The sequence below is a fragment of the Condylura cristata genome, unplaced genomic scaffold (assembly GCF_000260355.1).
Source record: "Condylura cristata isolate star-nosed mole 26May11 unplaced genomic scaffold, ConCri1.0 scaffold00003, whole genome shotgun sequence".
NCBI classification, from domain to species: domain Eukaryota; kingdom Metazoa; phylum Chordata; class Mammalia; order Eulipotyphla; family Talpidae; genus Condylura; species Condylura cristata.
This window is the reverse complement of record NW_004567104.1, coordinates 40,036,357-40,059,691: the sequence shown is the minus strand read 5'-3', so window position 1 is coordinate 40,059,691 and position 23,335 is coordinate 40,036,357. Positions and strand designations below refer to the sequence as shown.

The 23,335-nt window shown below is 36.4% G+C and overlaps 1 protein-coding gene across 1 annotated transcript; it reads left to right on the top strand.

The window, feature by feature from the left end:
• Nucleotides 1-41: 41 nt before the first annotated feature.
• Nucleotides 42-18,156, top strand: SLC35A5 (solute carrier family 35, member A5). The gene is made up of 7 exons (XM_004675458.2): nt 42-274; nt 1,087-1,235; nt 5,039-5,137; nt 6,113-6,243; nt 8,730-8,797; nt 14,547-15,327; nt 16,672-18,156. The coding sequence occupies exons 2-7, from the start codon at nt 1,106-1,108 to the stop codon at nt 16,738-16,740; spliced, it is 1,278 nt and encodes a 425-aa protein (XP_004675515.1). The 5' UTR covers nt 42-274; nt 1,087-1,105; the 3' UTR covers nt 16,741-18,156.
• The last annotated feature ends 5,179 nt before the right edge of the window (nt 18,157-23,335 follow it).

Sequence of the window (23,335 nt, the reverse complement as noted above, 5' to 3'; positions counted from 1 at the left end):
CGGGACCAAGCCTCTTCTCCCCTCCCCCCGGAAGCGTAACACTGAGCGAGCTTGCGCGATGGGCCGCTGCTCCGCTTTTTCCTTGTCGACATTATTGTGATTTTTTTGTTCCGGAATAGAAGGCTCGTGGGCAGAAGCTTTTTCGCCCTTCTCTCTGCCCCATAGCTTCCCCGCTTATGGACCCCAAAAGCTGCAGCTGCTACTGAGGAGACAGACAATTATGTCAATTCTAGTATGTGCTCTCTTCCACTAGAAGGTCTCCGGTGGGACTGAGGTAACCGCGCCCCCTGGGCAGAGAATTGCGCGTGCGTACGAGGGGAAGGCGCGCAGGAAGAAATTCCTACTGCGCATGTGTACCTAAAGGCTTTCCTTGACCGGGGCAGGAAATCTACACTTCCGAAGGGGCGGAGTCTCATTGGCCGCTGTACGCTTGCGCGGAGTTGGGCTGTCAGCGTTGGCATTGCAAATCCATCCTTCCCTAGTCTTCCTGGGGCGTTGCACCTTCTATACACTGGGAGGCTTTGGGCAAATTACTTACCCTATCCGCCTTGGAGTTGAATGACTTAAGTCTATCAGAAGAGGTCATTACGAATCACTGATTTCTAAGATCTCTTCTATTTCCAACATTAAGTAGTTTATGAAAAATTAACAGTGGCTTATTAGATATTTCTATTTTGGTCATTATTCTAAAGAACTATTTCCCAGTAAGGTTTTTTTTCCTCCCATGGAAGCACTACTTTTCAGGAGAAAATTCCTAATCTGAAATTACCTACTGCTAGACCAGAATTGCTAATGAGAATGAAAGCTAAAGAATTACTTTTCTGCACACCCAAAGTTTCAGTTGCTTACTTGTTGTCTTTGCCAGCTCATCTAACTTAGCTCTTTTTCTGTCACTAGAGTTGCCCCACGTGAAATTTTAACCCCTCTTTTCTCAGTATGTCTCCTGTACTCTTCAGCTTTCTTGGTTTTGATATAGCAATAGACAGGCATCTAACAAAAGTTCCATTTTCTAGTCTTTACCGATCATTGGTATTTGTTTTGTGTTCATTTGGCCAGCATGCTTATAAAAATGTTCTTCTCTTTAAGGCAATTAGAAGCCAGAGGAATGGAAAACAAGTACCGGGGTCGACCTTTGTTATGCTCCTTTACAACAATGTATACATTCCTGCTAGGGACCATATTTATTGCTTTAAGCTCAAGTCGAATCCTGCTGGTAAAATATTCAGCCAATGAAGGTATGTTGAAACTTGGAATATGTAGGGAGCACTTCATTTAATTACACTCTCTCTCGTCTTTGTATATAAAATGGGAATAGTAACCCTACAAGTACTGTGTTTCTCATGATTGTAAAGAATGTTTAAATTTTAATCTTTAGATATTCATAACTTGGCAAAAAAAAATGGTGATGTTGAATTAAATGTGGGTCAGTTAAGTGCAAGGTTTGATCAAGCCCTTTGTAAAACATCTTAACATCTGACTAATACTTAGTAAATGTTGCTGTGCCTATAGCAATGTGTATGTATATATGTACACATATGTATACATAAACACATGCACATGCATTACTCATTTTGAAATAGGCACAGAGATATTTTTGTTTGGTTACTTGGCATTTATAAGATGTTATCTGAATTGCTATATCACAGGGACAGTAACATAGTGTCAGCTTTGATTAACATGCTCAATGTGTAAAAATTTGTTTTTAAATAGCTTTCTACAAAACTTTTTTGAGAACCTCTCATTAGTTCTTGAGAACACATGAAACCATGACATAATGACCATTAATGGCCTGTTGGAATAGTCTTGTAAGTCTCTGCCTCAGTAAATATTTATCTGTTAAGCACTAGGGTAAGGATTAGTAATAGGGTTTAAAGTGCATGAGACCTAGACTTTGTTCTCAGGAACTCATAGTTTACTAAGAGAGATATACATATAATTACATCATGAAAATAAACGATAATAAATGCAATTATTATATATATTTGGTATATATATTATATATATTTGTATATATATATATTTAGCATATATATATATTATATCTTTGGTGTGTGTGTGTGTTTGTGTGTATTATACATATACCAAAGATGCAGTGGGAGCCTAGAATAGAAGGTGTTGTACCTGAGAGAGGCTAAAAAATCAGGCAACACTTCTCTGATGACATGGTGGGCAGGAGTACTCAAAATAGAGCAACTGTATAAACAAATGAATGGAGGCATGAAAAAGCAGTATATTGTTCAGAATTATTGAGCAAAAAATTTCAGGACATGAAGGAGGGAGGAAGGAAATAGTGATGAGATAATTGAGGACTTCATGCTGAGGGCCTTCATTCTGTAGTCTGAGAGGTAAGGTATACTTGAAGGATTTTAAGTAGAAGAGTAAAATGAGGAAGACTAATATGGTTAAGTGGATGGAAGATAGACTAAAGGGGACTGAAAGCAGGCTAGCCAGTTAGGGGATTATGCAAATTCAAGCCACATATGATAAAGACTAAGCAAAGTTTTGGAAGTAGAAGTAGTGAAGAGAGGATTGATGCAAGCAGTATTCTGTACATAGATAAAACAGGGTGTGGAGAATATATTAAAGGTGGAGATTAAAGAAGGTGAGGTATGAAGTATTAGAAAGCTCAATTTTCTGATTTGCCAACCTGAGTGAATTTGATGATGTTCTCATTTGAGATGGAAACTATAAGGAGAAGAGCAGGTTGGACTGAGTTTAGGGAGATTGCATGGCATTAGCAATGTAGCTATCATGAGTTCAGGAGCCATGTCCTTGCGCACTGCAGTATTTTGCAGTGTCTAGCACATCAAATCTAAAAGATTCAAATGAAATGACCAATAGGAGGTGTTTAATAGCAGTAAGTTAAATGTTCTGGAATATCGACTTGGAGACTTCAATATTAAGTGATAACTAAAACTCCCTGAGAGGAAGGCTTGTTCAGGGTAACACCACAGAATGAGAAAGTAAGAGCCAAAGACAGAATTCCAAAGAATGCCATTATTTAACATTATTTAATGCCTTAATGAAGGACATCAGGAAGTTGCAAACCCTAATTCACATGACTTATAGAAAGGAAAGAGTTTGAAACGAAATAGAGGAATACAAAGTTATATTAAGGATTAAAACATACCCTTTGGAATTAGTAATTTGAAAGTTTGGGTGATCTCAGAGATGTGATTGCTTGGCAATAAGACCTAAATAAAAAGAATAAATGAAGATAGTGAATGTTAACACTGTTGTAGGAAGAAGTGGAGAGGGTTGGCTCTTTTCTTTCTTTTTACTTAAGGTGGAGAGTTAGGAATGACAGGGGGAGGAAACCAGTTAGAAGAAGAAGAAGAGAAAGAAAATATACCAAAGCGAGAGAAGCTGCTTATTGGAGCAGGTTTTAAAAAGGAGAATGAATGAATAGTAGGGCCGAGGCTCTCCTCCTTAACTGTGAAACCAGTAATGATGGCCGTAATGCAGATAAGATATATATACACGTGGGGGTTTCAGGGAGGGCACATGTGATGCTGTAACACAATTTGGGATCAACCATGAGAGAAATACAAGGGGAAAAAAGTCTGAAAACTAAGAATGTATTCAAGAGCAGTGAAAGTTGGAATTTGTGATCTGATGCCCACTATTCATGCGTACATTTTCACTCATGTGTCAGGGTGTACAGCAACGCGGGGTAGTATTGGATGATAGTAGAGTGTGATTGCAGTTTAGCTTTGCACTCAGAAAAGGGAGTGTTTTAACTAGGCTTTGAATGATGGAGAAAGTTTAACAGGCACATATTTGAATTTAGGTGATCAATTAGTAAGTCCTACCTGCTAATTGTGGAACACTGTTAATAGCTAGGTATAAGAAGATCACTATCATGGTCCTTTTCTTACAAAGAATTTATGTTCTAGGAGTAAGACATACACATAAAAAGTAACTTCCATAACTACCACATGACAGGTCTTTTAGAGGTAGAGCTTCAGGACCGGAGATGAATAAACAATTGCTTATCTTAGGCTGAGAAGGTCAAGAGAAGTCATAGAAAAGAAGAGAAAGGTGTGTTCTAGAGAGAAAGCCAAATTGACATTTTTTTCTGTACCTTACCAGTTGTTGTATTTATTATAGTGATAAGAGAAACAAGCAAATGTCAAAATGGGGGAAAGTACTTTACTCAACTTAGTCACTAATGGAGCAAATTCAGAAAAGTTTCTTAAGAATTACATCAGCAGTAAAGTTTGTTTGTGCTTGGCAAATTATAGAGTAAGTTGTTAGGCACTTAGAAAAAAGGTTAGAGCTAAGATCAGAGTATGCTAGCCACACCTCATTTCCTAATTCTATTGACCTATCAATTAAACTACAGCTTCCCAACTTGTCAGAGGGTTTGGCTGCTTCCGAATATTTTGTCTTGGCGCCAGAGGTTGCCAGAGCTCTGGGATCTCTGGACCCATTTCCTCTTGCCTCAGGTAGCTTCTTCTTCTACCCCATGTACCATTTATTCCAGCGTACCAACCAAAATTTCAAGATATGAAACAGATAATAAACTCTGAGTAAGAGAATATCATAAAGTGTACCTTGATTTCAACAAGACAAAAAAGTCACACAAGGTACTATGAACTGAGTAATAATTGGACCAGGTAAATTTGTAACTATTTGTTGAATCAGACACTGGGTATTAATTAATGATCAATTTAGAACAAGATCTGTTTAATTTAGAACACAATCAATTTAGAACAGCTTGGAATAGAGCCATGCCATAGAACTTTCTTTGTCCTTACCTCTAGCCACCTTAGCTTGTTTAGCAGCTGCTTGGTTGAAAATCTGAGAGGCATGTTTACCAAATTTAAGGATAATATAATGCTGAGTGGGGTAAAGGTAGCCAATATAGTAGGAAAATTAATTTAAAAATCGAATAGAGTGAAGCCAATTAGATGAAGTTTCCTATTATCAATATTAAAATCCAACTTTTAAGTTTAAAAATAGCTGTCAATTAACTGTATAAGAGCTTTATATCAAACAGAATTTTTGGTTATAAGCCATTTTTATTACATTTCAGAGAACAAATATGATTATCTTCCAACTACTGTGAATGTTTTCTCAGAACTGGTGAAGTTTATTTTCTGTGTGCTTGTGTCCTTCTGGGTTATAAAGAAAGGTGAGTCTTGAAACAATATTAAACCCTTGTTAAAAACCATAGAACCAAAACTTTTAGGACAGGAAGGAACATCTTAGATGGTTTAGTCCTCTCATTTACCCACTGATTTAACTGTGAGGATGTTAATATACAAACATTAAGTACCATTACCCATGTTTTTGAAACAAATTCAAAGAGAAAGTTACATAGTAGAAATTCAGCATTTTCTAAATCACTGCTGTCTGATTTCATGTGCTGTATACTGCACATCTGTGTCCATTTTCTACACTGGAGTCAGCACAATGTATTCTGGAGCCAGACTGTTGTAAGGTCGCAGATCTTCTGTTTTACCAGCTATCCAGTGGGGATACTAATCCTCACAGCTAGAGTATGGCTCATTTGTGACTCAGTATCGATGATGTCTCTTTCTCAGATCCTGAGTTACTGAGCCGAAGCTCTCTCACTGCTTTGATCTGCTTCTCATGTAAACCATAGAATTTAGACTATTAAATAATGTGTCCAGAAAGGTAGGCTTTCATACTCAAGGATTTCAATCATGGAAAGTTACTAGTTGAATGCACGTCTTTTGCTCATGAAATTCATCCATTATTTGTAGCATTTAAGCTTATAATTATTTTCAATCTTTTCATTTTATTTTTGTTGCTGTCTCTTGGCTATAGGCTTTGTAGTATTAAGAGAAACCATAAATGTACCCTAAGTTGCTTTAAGTGAAACTTCTTTCTCAAGTTAATAAGAATCAGGAGAACAACTATTCTTAAGGGTGTTGATGAATGTCAATGCTGAGGTGTGGTGGGTGAAGAAAGTAATGAAATCCTATATTGTCTTTGATTTCTTAAGGTTAATACCCACATATGGGGCATATTCATAAAGTCTCTTTTAAAGAGTTGTATCAGTAATCAAATACAATTTACTGCCTCTAAATATAAACTTGGACATTCTCTTTAAGATCATTTATTGTTTTCTTCCTCTCTTTAGATCATCAAAGCAGATGCTTGAAATGCACCTCCTGGAAGGAACTCACTAATTTCATCAAGTGGTCTGTTCCTGCCTTTCTATACTTCCTGGATAATTTGATTGTCTTTTATGTCCTTTCTTACCTTCAGCCTGTAAGTAAATATGACAAAGAAAGTCCCATTGGAAAAATACGGAGAAGTTAATCTGAGGAAAAACTAATTATTTTAGCATTTTCCTTGGCATTGTTAGTTTCTTACTGCCCTCATTGTCTTGGCTAAGGTTTGTCATATCATCTGAATTCTGAATTAAAAATCTGCTTGCTAGATTCTCTCACTGTTAAAGATTGCTGTCTTAAACTGCACTGACCGGTGTGTGTGTGGTGTGGAGGGAGCAGTACTCCCTGGAGAATGAACCTAGAGCTATCTCTCTTAGTGGAACCTTAATCATTCCGCCTAGTCTCTGGTCCATTCTTTGTCACCAACCTCAATTAGAAACTTAAGCATCTAGGTTTCGCAGAAGACTTCTGTAACTGAGAAAATTATACAATCCATGTACTTCTCCTTCTTACCTGTGTTAATGTAGTTTACATGTATTCTATTTGTATGATGTTCTAGTCATTTAACCAACAAGTTCTTTAAAGGTAAAGATTCCATCCTTCCAACTGTAAATGCTAACTACACCTGATTGTACTGCAAATATTTCTCATCTCTTGCCATTTTAGAGAGTTATCAATTCGTAAAATTGGTCTTCTATTTTTGCATATTACTCACTTTTTATTACATATATAGTTTACCTTTGATTTCATAAAATGAAGATTTCTATGGCCATTTTACCAAAATGTGTTTTTAAGTTTCTTAGAAGACATTTTGATCATAAATAGGATTGCTATTGGTACTAGACCTCATGTAAGACCTCTTAAATATTGCCAAGTCAGTTTTACAGTAGGATGAAAAGGAGGGATCAATAGAGCACTGTAATTGAAAACTAAACAAAATTGAAAACAAGTTCTTTTTACAATTTAAAAGCCAGGTAACTAGGCAAGCCCCAGCTTTTCTACCCTTCAGTTACCCATCTGTAAAATAGGATATTAAAACCGCATCAACTCAAAAGTCAGATAGCTGGGCTGAGTGGTTACTCTCAGTTCCTTTCAGCTTTTTGATCCTGGTATTAGTGAAGTGTTTGTTCTGTCTGCAGCATGCACAGTCCTACATTCTTGCTTTCAAAACGATTCTTGTCCTACCTAGTAACAGTTACTCATTTTCAGTATGCAAATGTTAGTTTTGTTCCATTTGAAGATAATACTTTAGCTCTGTTTTCAACCCTTTTCTTATATCCCCAATATCAAAACAAGATTAAACTTCCTGTTCCTTCTAGCTTATTGCTTTGCTTTCCCTTTCTTATACACAGTTCTTTGAGTTATTTATAACTATAGATATATTCTGTGTGTTATTTCCATGTCTAGTTGGAAAGAATTCAGTAGAAAATCTTGTAAATTTATGGGCAGCATTCTGATATCTTATTTATTCTACTGTATGGGAAATGTTTTCAAAACTCATCACATGCTGGTGAGCTGCTTATGATGTGCATTTACAAGGCCATTATTTCAGCTGATCGCATCACTTACCCCCATTTTACCATCCACTTGCTGACCTCATCTCCTCTCACTTTTCTACATTAGGGAGTCACAACATGCATTTGTTCACAGAGGATACTGCAAAAGCCTTAAAATAGTCATTTCCATAGAGCTTCAATAGAAAAACAACAATGTTTATTCTTGGAAGTTTTGCTAATCTTTATTAGGTTTGCTCTTATTTCCCGAATTTTGTTGCATATTTGCAACCCTTTGGAATTTAATCAAGTTAACGTGACATCAAGGAAGAAAGAAGAGTGACCTAAATCAGTATGATTTGTGTTTTAAAAATATTATTAAGAAAACACATAAAAAGCTAGTATTGTCAGATCCAGTTATGGAGAACAATGATAAAATTTCATACTTTCTGAGCTAAAATATATACATGCTGAGATTAAGCTATGTGAAATATGACTTAAATTCACAAAAATAAACGTTTATTGAATCTAGCTAGCACATTTCCAAGTGTTTAGAACATTGTGAATAAATCAAATATGAGTTTGATGTTCAAGCACCTGTATTGATTCACTACATTTCAATCAGAAATATTGATTCAATTCTTAAAATAGTAAAGATGTTTAAAGACCTATACCTCAATTTTGTAATATACAATTGAACCTGAGAGTACCTGCCTCCTCTCTACCTATAGAAATAATATTGTTGGCTTTGTGAGCTTGAAAATATGTTTCATCAGCATGATGACTGATAATTCTAGACCTAATTAAACATTATTTTGTATTTCCAGATATTTGTATTTGCACACATAGATGATTTACACAGGTATTTGGTGAATTTGAAAGCACATTTCAAAGCCTGGACAGTACTTGATCATCTTGTATACATTTAAGGAGTAATAAAAATGGCATTTAAGCTTTTAGTGAAATTACTACCCTAATAACCTCTGGTTTTTGACCAGAAAGTTTTTTTATCTAATGAACCACAAAGCTGGAAAATTTCTAAGGTCAGTCCATTGTTTGGATTGTAACTCTGTCATCTCTTTCTTTCTAGGTCATGGCTGTTATCTTCTCAAATTTTAGCATTATAACAACAGCTCTTCTATTCAGGATGGTGCTGAAGTAAGTAACTTGCTGTGAAAGCATTTTTCATACTTTAAAACATCACAGCCTTGTTGTAGGTGCTATACTCAGAGCACCGAAACCTCTGAAGCCCGAGACCAGGACTTTATTCCTGGCTGTCTTTGTGTATTAAGCAAGTTATTTAACCCATCTGGAAATAGCTCAGGTGCTGGCCTTTTGGCATCCTCATTAATTCAGTATATGAATTTCTTTTGTTGTTTTTTAAGCATCTCAAAGATAATTTACTGGGCTGTAATTAGCACTTTAATTTTTAGTGCCAGATTTTTTAACAAAGAATTTATATGAAATGTTATATGACATTGAGCCTTTTGTTTCTTGTTGTTGTTTTTTTTTTTTTTTTTCAGATTTGCTATATACTAGTAGGGAACTAAGAAGTTCCTAAGGTTGTTGGTATATTTGTTATTTGGAGTTTGGAGTGGCAAATTCTTTCTTAAGCTACTTAAAAGGAGATTAATCTCTAACTGGCTGAGAATTTGCATGAAGAGTTTATCAAAATTACATTTATTGAGAAGGATAGGTTTTTAGACTTTTGAAACTGCTTTAACCAGTCTTTCCTATCTTTGAGTAAAATAAATATTTTTAATAGATTGTTTTCCTGCTGCAATGCCATGAATAGGCCAGAATGTCCTAAGACAAGAAAGTAATATACATCTGTATACTTAACTCTAGTTTAATTTATTGCATAGTTGTGATGATGATAATGATAAAAATAAAATTAACTTCTTGTTATATTTGTTGTGATTGTTTTTTTTTTTAATTTCATATTCACCTTATTTATTTCTTTAACTTCGTGTATCTCTGTTATATGATAGTGTGTTCTCTCATAATTTATGTGGACAGAAAGATGAATGGCTCAGTGCACAGGCATTCAGTAAATTTTTTTTGAACCAATGATGCATTCAGTACATAAATTATATGGAAACCTTGAAATTTTTTTTTACCCTGAGGAAGCATTCAATTTAATGGTTGATACAAGAAGTGGAGAAAAGTGAATGACATATTTCATCTAGTTCAAATATTACAGCACACTGTAATTTGCTTTGCATCGTGTTGTTTTTGTTTATGAATGATAAAAATAATTCAACTAGCAAGTTAAAGGATGCCATTCTAAAAAGATAATAATATTTTTTATATTGATTCCTGTGGTAAAGTTAAAGATACACTTCCATTGAGGAAAAAAATGGGCATACACTAAAAAGCTTACTATTTAGTAAGGGGCAAAGATTTTTAAAACATGTTTTCTTTTTCAGTTTTCATTTTTTTTTCCCTGTGAAATGAGATTATGAGTACACATGGTACTACACATAAGACATAATACTTGAGTATTTTGTCAAAATTACATCTATATGAAGCTGAATTTACCAAAGGAAAGGAAGTCCATATTACCTGACTTGAAATTGACTGGTAACTCTGTTTGTGCCTGAAGTTCTTTTTTTATTTGTTTTTAGCGAATCCAGAATCTTGACTCTTAGGCTTAGATGAGAGGCCACCTGCCAAGGTCCACCACAGACAGCCCATGGTTGATAGGCAGAAAAGTTAGGGAGCGTCCACACCAGGCTGGGAAGGGAGAACACACTGTGGTCTCTGGGCCAGGCAGTGCCCTGGGAGCCTTTCCACCTTATTTCAACCTTACCCTCCTCAGGAAATCAGTAGATTGTCTTAAGCTGAGTCTGACTGGAGCCAGAGCCAGAGTATTTTGCAGCCTTTGGGTGGTTCCCTTTGACTACATGAGAACACTGGGAGCATCTGGGACAGGCAAGGCTGGGAACAAGGGAACCGATTCAAAACGAGCTGCCCCTGCCCAGCGGAGTGCCAATATCATAGACAAAAATGACCCTGTTAAGTACTTAAGCATCTGATAATTCATATCAGTCAAATTCTGGAAACCAATTCAAGTGTAGGTACTATAAACATTAAGTGCTTGCTTTTAATGCTATTATATTAATACCAATTATATTATTTCTTGTTTTAGTAAAAATATACAATGTTATGAACTAAAGTTTAAATTTTGTATATTTTTGACTCAATATTCAAAATTCTAATATTGATTCTTTTTACAGTAATATTGAATGTGTTTGCTTTGTTGTTAATATGTCTATTTTAAGTCCTTGGAAGTTATTTATTTTAAAGAAACAATAAAAGCCCTCCATATAATTTCCATAAGTACAAACTTAACTACCAGAGCGGACCTTAAAAGTCAGAATGATTTTTGACTGATTCACAAACTGACACTGAGCTACTTCAGTGGAGCTACAATATGATTATCATCGTCTTTTATGAGAATGCTTTTTAAATATTAACATTAATTATATTTTAAGATCAACTTTGTTCTATTTTCATCTCCTTGTTGCTGGTGGTGTGTGTTGTTTTGTTTGTTTTTCCCTATTAAAATCTACTTGTGAGTAATCATTTGATGATCTTTTCCCAGCCTTAGGGTTGGAACTACAGGAATAACAACTTGAGTTTTAACACACTTTTATTTACCTTAAGTAACTAATGTTTCATTTAGAATATTAAGCCTGTTAATTGTATACTTCACCAGAGCCATCAAGGACCATTCCCATACAAATAAAGGATGTAAGACTACAAAAACTAAGTCTGATGACTAATGTAAAAATTACTAGCAGGAATTGACAAGTAGGGAAAAGAGAAACATCACCATTCAAATGCCTTCAAATTGCCTTTTCTGGAGAAACTCCATGTGAATACATCGAGCTGTCCCATGAAGTATAACCAGTGGTTCAAATGGGACTGGTGGCAGCAATTATACTTCAGAGCCACACTGGTTTGCTCTTCAGGCTTGACGGCATTGTATGAACTTGTTTGCTTCAACTTTTAGCAGAAAAGCTAAAGTCCAATTTTAAGATGTAGGGGCCAAAGATAGTCAAGCCCAGCAGATATTTTAACCTAAAGAATATATAATGTTTTTTTTGATTTCTTCAAAGAAAAACTATGGGGAAAACATTACAAGACACATTTTAAAACATTATGGGTGTTTTGGAAGTTGTGAGAAAAGTTAATCTCCAAAGCAGCAGAAAAGTTAAAATGCCAGTCAGTCAGTATTTCTCCAGAATCAGTCGTGATAAATCTTTTTAATAACTTCTCATTATAAATCTTTCTGGTCACTCTGCTGCTAAGAAATGTATTGTGTATAGTTTCTTGAAAAATTATATTTATATTCTGTGTTGGTTTATAACCACCAAATGTAGTAGAGAGATGCTTTTTTATCTGACATAATTTGAACCTAATAATTGACTTGCTAGGAAAATTCAAAATAAGGAATCATTTAAAAAATGTGCTTAAAGCAATTTAGGTGAAGTTATATAAATGTACTTTCCTCATTCTTTGGATGAAGGGCTAAGGCCTTTGCTTTGAATATGCCTACCATTTGCTGAAGGTTTTTTTTTTTTTTTGGCTTCTTTCCTACTTGGTGTTACATCGATAATACCTCATGCATGATTTCTGTTTTCAATTTTTTCAAAGTAGACTAATTCCCAAAAAAAAAAGAATTTTAAAGCAGATTCTCCTAAACTTTTATTACTCATTCCTTAATCTTAAAATTAGATCACCATGATTACCATACCTAATTCAAAGGCAGTTTTTTTTTTTTTTTAAATCTGTTGAGTGATTTGCCTTTATCACCCTAAAGCATTTGGCTTACTTTCCTTAAAAACAGAAATCCTTTTATTCAGAATTTATTATTTATGTAATCATTAAAATATATACTTAAAAATTTTGAGGTCACCTTGCAAAAAGCATCTTTAGAAACAGTCTCTGTGAGCAAGCCTCTACTGGAGGCCCTCAGGTAGGGTAGCTTTCTATCCACAAGCTCTAACCATGCAGCTACTGTTCAAGTCTGAATCAGTAAAGTTGGCTCTCATTACATTGAATAAACTGTACCATAAGTCATGATTTGTAAAAGCAGAGAGCCCCAGCTGACTTTTAGGGTAATTTATTACTTCATTTTCTTTGTTGAAAAGCTGCCATTGCCAGGCTAATCTTAATACTTTTTACCTCTCAGAGTATTACCTTCAATGAGTAATTGTTTGCAGTAGGTACTGTTTAGGTTGGTGAAGGTTTTATTTTTCTTAGATTGTTTTTTCTCAGTGTCAATATAAATGAACAATCTATAGCTATCAAAATTAAAAACTTGTAAAGGAACTGCAGATTCTGTCATTAGCTCATTGGTGAAATACAGTAATTTGGTATATTACAGATTTTTATCAGTTGGGCTCCCATTTTTCATCCTGTTTTCAGTTTCCACCCAGTTTGCTTTCTACCACATAAAAGGTACCAGCTACACATTCAGAAATTTATATGACTACTTCACAGTTTCTGCTTCCCTTGCATAGGGCTAGGAGAACCTCACCACTCAATACTAGATCTGCGTATTTGCAAGCAGATGCACAGGAAGACAGCGCACGAGATTAGCATCTAAACTAGCCTGCATATTTAGCAGTGTCAAAGCATGGAGCTCTTTGGAAGCATTAGTGAAATCAGACATAACTTCCTATATATTCACCCTGGGAATGCAGAACTATACTTAAGAGGTGCATCAGTCAATAAGGAAGATAATAGCACAACCATGGCTCTTATCTCTTCCTGCTTTTTCATAAATGCACAACCTTAGGATGTCAGTTTTAATCTCTCAGAATGAGTTTCCTTACTAGGACTAGGAACTGCCTGACACACTGGGCACTAAATACATTTTCCTTCCTAGTTCTCACTGTTGCTTTACATTTCTACCTTCTGTTTTTCTCCTTTTTTGGTGGCCTTCATTTCACAATTCACCTTCAAACTTGAAGATTCATTTCCTCCACAGCCTCTCCTCTGAATATACTTTTCTCTCTGCTTAGACCTACCACCTGTTCACATGGTAACCTTGAATTATTCATCTTTCAGCTCAAGTATCATTTTTCCTTTGAAGCAAGGCCCACATCCTTTATAGGCCCATGACCCCACATCAGTGTACCCCAGTTGCTCCATGTATCGTTTGTCACACATTACATTGCCATCATTTAGCTTCATCCTCTCTCCTTACTAAAGTGCAAATAGACATCAAATCTCTTTTCATCAGGGTGCTTATTAGCACATGTGTACTAAATTGAATGAGTTCACAAAATGAAATAATACATTGCCCTATATCTTACAAATTTATTTTAAAGCAAAGTAAGTCATTATTAGCACTTTGTAAATAGAAATACTAAAAATATTTTTTTCTTGCTCATAAATCCTAGATTGCTGTATGGTCTAGATGATGGATCTTTTTCCTCCTTAAATCTTTTTTGGGTCATCAATACCTTTGAAAATTTAGTAATACTTTCAAGTGTCTCCAGAGGACTAAAGGAGGGCTGGAAATTCACCTATATATTAATTGAAGATTTCGTACACAGCAAGGATTCAGATTTCTGCAGTTTACAATTCTTTCTGGTTCATGGAAACCAGGTTGAGAATTCCTCCTATAACTTATTGTACAGTATGCAAGATTGAAAGTTACTGTGCCAAAGGCCCAAGGTCAGTTCTGGAGTCAAAAATGAGTATTAGTTACACCTATAGGTTAAAGGAAACCTGTCATGAAGTGGACTACTGGAATGGCCTCAAGGGACAATTATTATAAAATTGAATATGAAAATGTCAATCGAGTACTCGGGTGTCTAAATTTTCTATAGAAACCATTTATATGGGAGGGGAAAAACAATAATAAAATATTGTTTTCATCTTTGAACAGGAAGCATCTGAATTGGATACAGTGGGCCTCCCTCCTGATTCTCTTTCTGTCTATTGTGGCCCTCACGACTGGGACTGAAACCTCACAGCATAACCTGGCAGGACATGGATTTCATCATGATATTTTCTTCAGCCCATCCAATTCCTGCCTTCTTTTCAGAAACGAGTGTCCCAACAATGACAATTGCACAGCAAAAGAGTGGACTTTTTCTGAAGCAAAATGGAACTCCACAGCCAGGGTTTTCAGTCACATCCGTCTTGGCTTGGGCCATGCTCTTATTATAGTTCAGTGCTTTATTTCCTCAATGGCCAACATCTATAATGAAAAGATATTGAAGGAAGGGGACCAGCTCACTGAAAGCATCTTCCTACAGAACAGCAAGCTCTATTTCTTTGGTATTCTTTTTAATGGACTGACCCTGGGCCTTCAGAGCAGTAACCGTGATCAGATTAAGAGCTGCGGTTTTTTTTATGGCCACAGTGCATTTTCAGTAGCCCTCATATTTGTAACTGCATTCCAGGGCCTCTCGGTGGCTTTCATTCTCAAGTTCCGGGATAACATGTTCCATGTCTTAATGGCCCAGGTCACCACTGTCATTATCACAACGGTGTCTGTCCTGGTCTTTGACTTCAGGCCCTCCCTCGAGTTTTTCTTAGAAGCACCATCAGTACTTCTCTCCATATTTATTTATAATGCCAGCAAGCCTCAAGAGCTACAATATGCACCTAAGCAAGAAAGGATCCGTGATCTAAGTGGCAGTCTTTGGGAACGCTCCAGTGGGGTAAGTGTGAGGGGTTACTGCGTTGTGCCTGTTGTTCACAAAATCAAGAAAAGAAACAAGACAGTGCTGATTTGTCAACAGATATATCTGTGTGACTTAAAAGTCATTCAACATTCATTGAGCTCCTTATGTTTGTAAGGACTCATGATGACAGCGTCAGGTAGATAAAAAGTTTAAAGCACAGTCAAGTTTCTTATGTGTTAATTTTATCATAGAATATTAAAGATCCACAAAGTTAGAAGATTTACCACGGGTTATCTTGTTTAAAACTATCTTCCTACTTTGCAAAGCAAGAAACAAACTCTGGCTGAATGGTTTATAGTTAAGGAGTGAAAGAACTGGTACTAAATGCATAAGATTTGACGCCTAGCACTTTACTCTTTCTGCTTCACCATGGTTAGGGAAATGAACCTCACTCACAAGAAAACTTGATCGTCTGCATCAGTATATCTTACTAATTATAAGTGGAAAGACCGGCTCCTTCATTTCCCCCCATATTATTCATAAACCTGTCTGGCAGAAGGGTATCCTGTTTATCGCACTAGGAAAAGAGTGTTTGAAAGGATCACAAGTAAGAGAAAATTATTTTCTAGAAAATTATGTATGCATGTAAACATCATGAATATAAACAACTACTGCTTATCATTGGAGGAACTCCTCTAGTCATATCACTGGCAAATTAATAATGCCATTTCGAAGATAGTAAGGCCCTAAATATAAGTTTAAATAAAAAATGAAATACTCTCTAGCTTTAAATTTACATGTTTCATGAACATATAAAATATGAACTATTTCACAAAATGAACATCTTACTGGGAGTATTAACTATTGCTTATTAAGAGATTGTGGCAGAGCTTCCCTTAGTAATTCGGAAGTTGTGATACAACAGATACTTAAGATGACAAAACTAAAAGTTGGGCCCCCTGTGCCTGGGCTCAGCCAGAGTAGACATTTCAGAATTCCTGTATTCCTTTCCAGTGTTCTGATAATATTGTTTGCCCTATTTTTGGAAGTAGAAGAAAAATCATTTAGGTAACAAGTCCTAGTTGATACATTCTCCAGTCTTTAGTCATTTCCCCTCAAAACCAGCAGAGGGAGCTCCTTCTCTCTTGTTAACTTTGAAACACAAGTAACTGAAGTGCATTGCAATTTTTTCATTAACCCATTATACATCTAAGATTAACTCTCCAAGAACTGAAATATTTCATTTAATTTGGCCAAGTGATAGTTAGTTTAATGACATAAAATCCATAATTAAAAAAAATTTCAAATAAAGTTCAAATAAACTAAAAACTCTACGTTGTCTACTTTTGTTTTAATTAACGATTTCATGTTTCCTTTTAGGATGGAGAGGAACTGGAAAGACTTACTAAACCCAAGAGTGATATTGAGTCAGATGAAGATGGTTTCTAATTTCTCTTACGAACCTTATTTTCACATTTTCAGCATGTGTAATATTTATCTTTTGATAAACCAAGCATATTTCTAAAGCATAAATTCTTTGCATAATATATCTCCTCTAAACAGTTCCATTCAGACTTATAGTACCTGGAAACTGAAAGACTCTAAGGAACTGACACGGGAGTGCTAGGGTAGAAACTACTTTGACACATAAACAAGATATATTCACAAATTGTTTTCCTTGTTCTCTAAGGTTCCGGAATGCTTGTACAATCACATGAACTGTACTCTGTTAATATACAAATAGCAATCAATGTGCCAGGTACCCATAATTAGATAGTTTTGCTCAGCATGCCAAAATCTTCCCTTTTTATCATTATTGATTATCACGTTGGTCCCGTTTTTTTAAGACCCTGGAGATACTCGTTTTGCAGTTAAAAAGCAACATGGCAAAAAATGTGGTTGATGGACCTTAATGTCTCGGTACAGTCTGTGCTAAATATTTTGCCAAAGAAACAATTTTTCAGAAGCAAAATATTAGAATTTTAATTTTTAGGACTTTGTAGGGAATTTGATTTTTAGAAGCTGGAAGTTGGTTCTTACAATTATCACTTGTTCTTTTAAATCACAAGCTGTGGTAGGCTTTTTCCTCTGTTTAACTTCATTACTCTTGGACTATTGAATTTTGGAAAATTAATGAGGCATTTCATGTTGTTATTAAGTTTATGATTATTATATGTCTCAATAGGTTATCTTTTTTTCAAGAGTGGACATTGACATCAGAATCAAACCAGATTTTCAGTAAGATTAATGCCTAGTGGCTTCTTGTAAAAGGTTTATTGTACAAATAAGTGTGTTTTACTCAATTATAGTTAGCATTACTCTAAAAAGAAAAGGACCAGTAATAAAGTACTTTGCAGTGATGCTGGATGGTACATTATGTGCATGGTATTCTTCAAGATAATTCTGCATGCAGCTAGTTCACTATGAGGTAGAAAAATCAGGTGATAGCTTAAAAAAACATAAACTGCTTGTCCAAGGTTGTGCAGCTAGGTGTTAGTAGGTTAAAAACTGAGGCTTTAGGTAATAAGCCTGTGGGTTTACAGAACATTGCACTGTAAATATGAGCTTTCTGCTATCATTCTCATGTAGTGTTTACATTTCATCTCTTTCCCCTAACTTTAATACAGATCAGTATAATGTATCTGGCAAGATTTGGTGAATATTTATAAATAAAACAATTATTAAAGCTCTATCACTGTCTCTGTTATGTGGGATGGGAAACAGAGAACCTTTAATTTTTTAAAAATGGGGTAAGGTTAAAACTTTTAAAACTTTCAATAGATCTTGACTTCTGAGAATAAAAAAGGTGTTCTCTTATACCGGATCTTCCCACCAGAATTAGGTAAAACAGGAAAATTACATCTGTCAATCTGTTTTAAAGGTAGGAAAAATTAGGAAGTGTAGGCAGACCTCAAGTTTAGGAAATGTAACATATAAAACATATAAACAAATAAAATCAACTATATATATATATTGCAAAATTATATAATTTGCAAAAATATTGACTATAAAATACATTAAATAGCAAATCCTACTACTTCATGGAGAGTATCTGAAGTCTGAGAGGTCTAGTAACCATACCATATGATCTTAGGTGATCTTGGGGAAAAAACAATTGTAACATGGCAAAAGAAATTGACTACTTTCCTATAATGAGGAACCGTAAGTTAAAGGGTGATGTGTATTCTCTCCTTACAAGAAAAACCCTCCTAACAATATATTTCAATCATAGAAAAGGTCTTTCTGAAGAGTAGTGCAGAGTAATAGTAAACTCTGTCACAAGAGTGTTTAGGAGGAGATTATATCACCAGGGTGTTTTAGAAGAGATTCTTTCATTGGTGTAGAAGTTGAAATAAATGATGTCATAAGTCCCTTCCTATTTTAGATTCTAAGGAGTTTATAATTAATACACTGAATCTGCTCTCTTCATAATTTCTGAACAGCCTTTGGTTGGACTAATCGGACCTGATTCCAACATTGTCTTTGGTATTAGGCCCAGACTTCTGTCCAGCTTGTGCCTAATCCTAAGGGGAGGCAGGAAGTGGCTGTTGGTTATAGAGGGATGGCTGAAACCCAGGATCCCAGATCCTTGGCTGGCCACATCCTCCTACCAAAATTTTCCAAAGTCTACGTGCAGCAGACACTTGGGCAGAATTACTTTGTTTATAATTTAAGGCCTTTGTCTGGTTCCCCGCGTGGAAGCCCTGTAGCTTGTGAATGGGATTAGACTACAAGAAGCCACAGGGATTCTCAGCCTTCAGTATAGAACCAAAGGACTTGACCAAACAGACCCGGTCCTCCCCGCACCTTTCCTATTTACGTTCTGAATGTGCTACGGGAATTCGTACTTGTCCGTTGAAGAGAAAAAGCAGAGAAACTCAAAGGATGAATGTTTTTCTAAAACTGAGTAATGTACATTCTCTAAAGGACAAAATTTCTCATAGTTCTCAGGGTAGACCTTTAGTCTACTTTGCTCTTACTATCCACAAATACAAACTTTGTTTACACTTTGTGCCTGAAAACCAAAGCAAATTAATACAGAAAGTTATAAAACCAATACATTTTCACTTCAATATGAACTTAGATGTCTTGCTCAATTAGAATCACAATAAATCTCCTAACAAATTGCTAAATATCTGCAGACACTTGGCAATTTTCTTACTACAAGCACCATGTAACTGCCTCTATTTGCCAAGATAACTGAAACCAGCTGACATTGCTAAACACACTTAACCCTGCCGTGATTGAGCAACCCAGTTCCCTAGCATTCCCATTACTTGTGATGTGGGTCAACCCGCCATCTCCCGATGGCCTCAGTACTCTGGAGAGATTTTAAAAACATCAACATTATGTGTTTTCTGCAGTTTTGAAAGAAGCCACCAATAAAATTATGTGGGTCAGGTACTTTGTTGAACAGTACTTTTGTTTTTTATCCACCCCATTCTCTATTTCTTCCTCATCCTTTTCTTGGTTCACTCTTAATCATATCTTTTAGATCATTTATAACCATCAATATATCCCAATTTTTGTGCAGAGGAGTTTATGAATCATTATTATACTTTTTTAAATTTCCTGTTTCTATGGGTCTGTTTTCTTTCTCATAATTTGGTGTATGGATGGATTGTTCTTTTTTCTAAGTAGGTTATTGAATAGTTTCTAACATTTTGCTTTATTAAAGCTTGCTTTATGCCTCCATTCCATAATGTCTACTTGAAATACATTTTTGGTTTTTGTTTGCTGGTCAATGAACATGTTTCCAACTAGTAAAAATAGTCCATGGCATAGACACATCTTCAGTCCATCTTCAAGCCTTTAAACTTGGTATTTTTAGTCTTTATTTTCTAACTATGCTTCTTTGTGTCTGGGACTTTTATTAATCATACTTTTGTGAATTTCTAGTTTTCATACAGTTGACTAGAAATGGTATTTGTATTCTTTCTGTTGTTATTTGCATATTTTTATTAAACTATTACAAAGTGCAATTTTACTCACCCTTGATCATGCAATAACGCCTTTGATTTACCAAATCTAGTTGACATTGGATTGGGTTGGTTTAAAGCCCTGGTTTGAAAATCGTCCATTAGTAGCTCCTGTAGGATCAATAAGTCAGTATCAGATTTTACACATAGGGTGTCAATAACCTGGATGAGAAGCTCTCCTAAGAGCTGCTGCCTTAATATCCTGCTTTGGTAGAACAACCTCAGGAAGCTATACTCTGCATCAAAAAGTGCTTCAAAATATTCTGGCTTGAAATGAAAAGATATTTGAGAAATAGTTTAACTCGTGGTTTCCCTTTTCATGTGATCAGTTGATTCATATAATATATGTCTTTAAATGCTCTTTCAACAAATGTAAAATAAAATTCAACGTGATTACAAACAAGTACTATGGGCGCTCCCTGGTGGCGCAGCAGGTTAAAGCACAGCACTAAGAATGTAAAGCCTCTTCAGTATGAGTTCACTTCCTGCCACAGAATGGGAGGTGACCCACATGGCGCAGCAGACCTTTCCTGACCTGCCCACTGCTCCCCTCAGCAGTGTACTTCATAGATATACCTGTTCTGCTCCCGACTCTGTCTCTGGTGAATCCTCTCACTGCCCCTACACCTCTGGCCTGTACCCCTGTTCTGTATGCATAAATAAATAAATCTTAAAAAAAAAAACAGGTACTATGTTTAATTCAGCGTCTTAGAGTCGATGCTGTCACAGATTGGATAAAACTTGGAGACTCACTAATTTTTCTTAATTATGCACATTTCCCTTCAAGAATTAACCATGTACCTTTTAGTTTGTAATCCTAGTTATCACCACTAATCCAACTTTAATTAAGGTCACAATATAACTTTTTAATTCTAATTCCTCTCAATTGAGGTGCTTGCTCAATCAGTGGGAGTGTAACAGAGAGAGCAATGTAATCATTCTAACCTCTAATAGTGAAGAACTGTCAGCACTCACCGCTCCCTGCTTCCTTCCTCCCCTACACAAATTCCCATCAATGATTTAAGCGTAGTGTACATGACTGTTCTTTATTGGTCTGTGTGCTACTGTACAGGGAAATGTCTTTTATAGTTTTGTGTTTCTGGCTTTTAGCAAAATACATAGAAAAGAGTAGAAATGTCTAACTTGCAAGTTAGTATTCTGGATTAAGAACTGGAATGCGCTGATGGCTCTTTGTATACATCGAGACATTCAGCTATTCCTGATCAGGTCTTACCAAATGTGGGCATATTCCTGGCCTTGTCTACCTTGATCTAATACGATTCTGTAAAGATTATTCATAAGAAACAAGCTAAAGATAGAAGAGAGGACTGAAGTAGACAAATGGAATAATAATGAAGTCTTCAGAAGGAATTTACTTTCTCTAATATGTTTGAAAGTGAAAGTAAGACTCACTTCCGGTGTTTGACAAATCTTCCAGAAGTGATTTGCCAAGCTGCTGCCTACCACATGCCTTCAGTTATCTCCTTTGGCTTTATAGACATCCTTGAAACAGGAGGCATTGTTAGCCTATCAGTTACACCTAATTGGTTGTAGCCATCTGTATTCCAGAATGGATGGAAGAGGGACCTGAAGAGAGGAAAAGGATGCTTATACGGGAGGAGGAAAACCAAAGAAAATTTTGTCCATGGGTCATTTTAGCTACCTGAAATTTCCCACCCACCTTGGCACCAGTAACAGTCCATGAATTTGAGGCTAGAGGATCATTCTTATGCTTTCCAGAAAGAAGTAGTAATACTTAAAGCTTTTGTAGTCTTTCTAGGCACTTCCCAGTTTGTTCAAGTTTCAGGGTGTCAGAGAGGTACACATGGTTACCAGATGAAGAATTATGTTGAAGAACAAGCACATGCCTTAAAGGGGGAGGTTCCTATTAGGTTCTTGGGAGTTCTGATTTGAATGAAAAGAGATGACATGGGTTTCAATGTATGAGAAGTAATGACCCCATTGGGACATTGATAGGTCAATGATAACAGTGCACTGAGCTGAAGAGAATTCAGTAATGTTATTTAATACCTTTCCCCATTCCCACAAAAATCTGAACTTATTCTAAAAATGACATCTGGGCCCTCCCTGGTGGCGCAGTGGGTTAAAGCACAGCACTGAGAAGCTAAAGCCACTTCTGCATGAGTTCGATTCCCGCCTGCCCCGGAGGTGACCACATGGCGAGCCAGACCTCTCCTGACCCGCCCGCTGCTCCCCTCAGCAGTGTACTTCGTCGATCTGCCTGTTCTGCTCCCCACTCTGTCTCAGGTGAAGCCTTTCACCCTCCGCATCTCTGGCCTGTACCCCAGTTCTGTACGAGTAAATAAATAAATCTTAAAAAAAAAAAATGACATCTGGGCTCTCTGAGAACTTAACACCAATTTGATCTAGAGAAGCTTCTAATCTTAATAGCCCACTCTGTAATGGTCAAAAAGAGACCCATTAGAGTTAGACAGAATTTACCAATCTAACCCTACTTTTCTTACTTGGAGATGAAAAACTGAGCCCCAGAACTAAAATGACACCTCGGGTCACACAGATACATACATGGCAGGACAAGCACCAGCAGTTCCCCAAGGCCAGTGGCTTTTAAGACGCCCATCAAGTGCTATGATAACAGATGGCCCTGTGCCCTCGCACCTTATAGTCTCAGTGCCTGCCAGCTCTTGTTTTTTGATATGCCATATGTAAAAACCAAGTATTCTTTTTCAAAGACAAGGATTATATTTTGCACCCCAGCTACTCTTTTTTTTTTAATTAATTTATTTATTTGTGCATACAGAACTGGGGTACAGGCCAGAGGCTCAGGGGCGGTGAGAGGCTTCACCAGAGACAGAGTGGGGAGCAGAACAGGCAGATCTACGAAGTACACTGCTGAGGGAAGCAGTGGGCGGGCCAGGAGAGGTCTGCCGCGCCATGTGGCCACCTCGGGGGCAGGCGGGAATCGAACTCATGCGGAAGTGGCTTCAGATTCTCAGTGCTGTGCTTTAACCCGCTGCGCCACCTGGGAGGGCCCCAGCTACTCTTTTATCCACTGTGTTTAGTAACATTTGCCTTTGAAAATG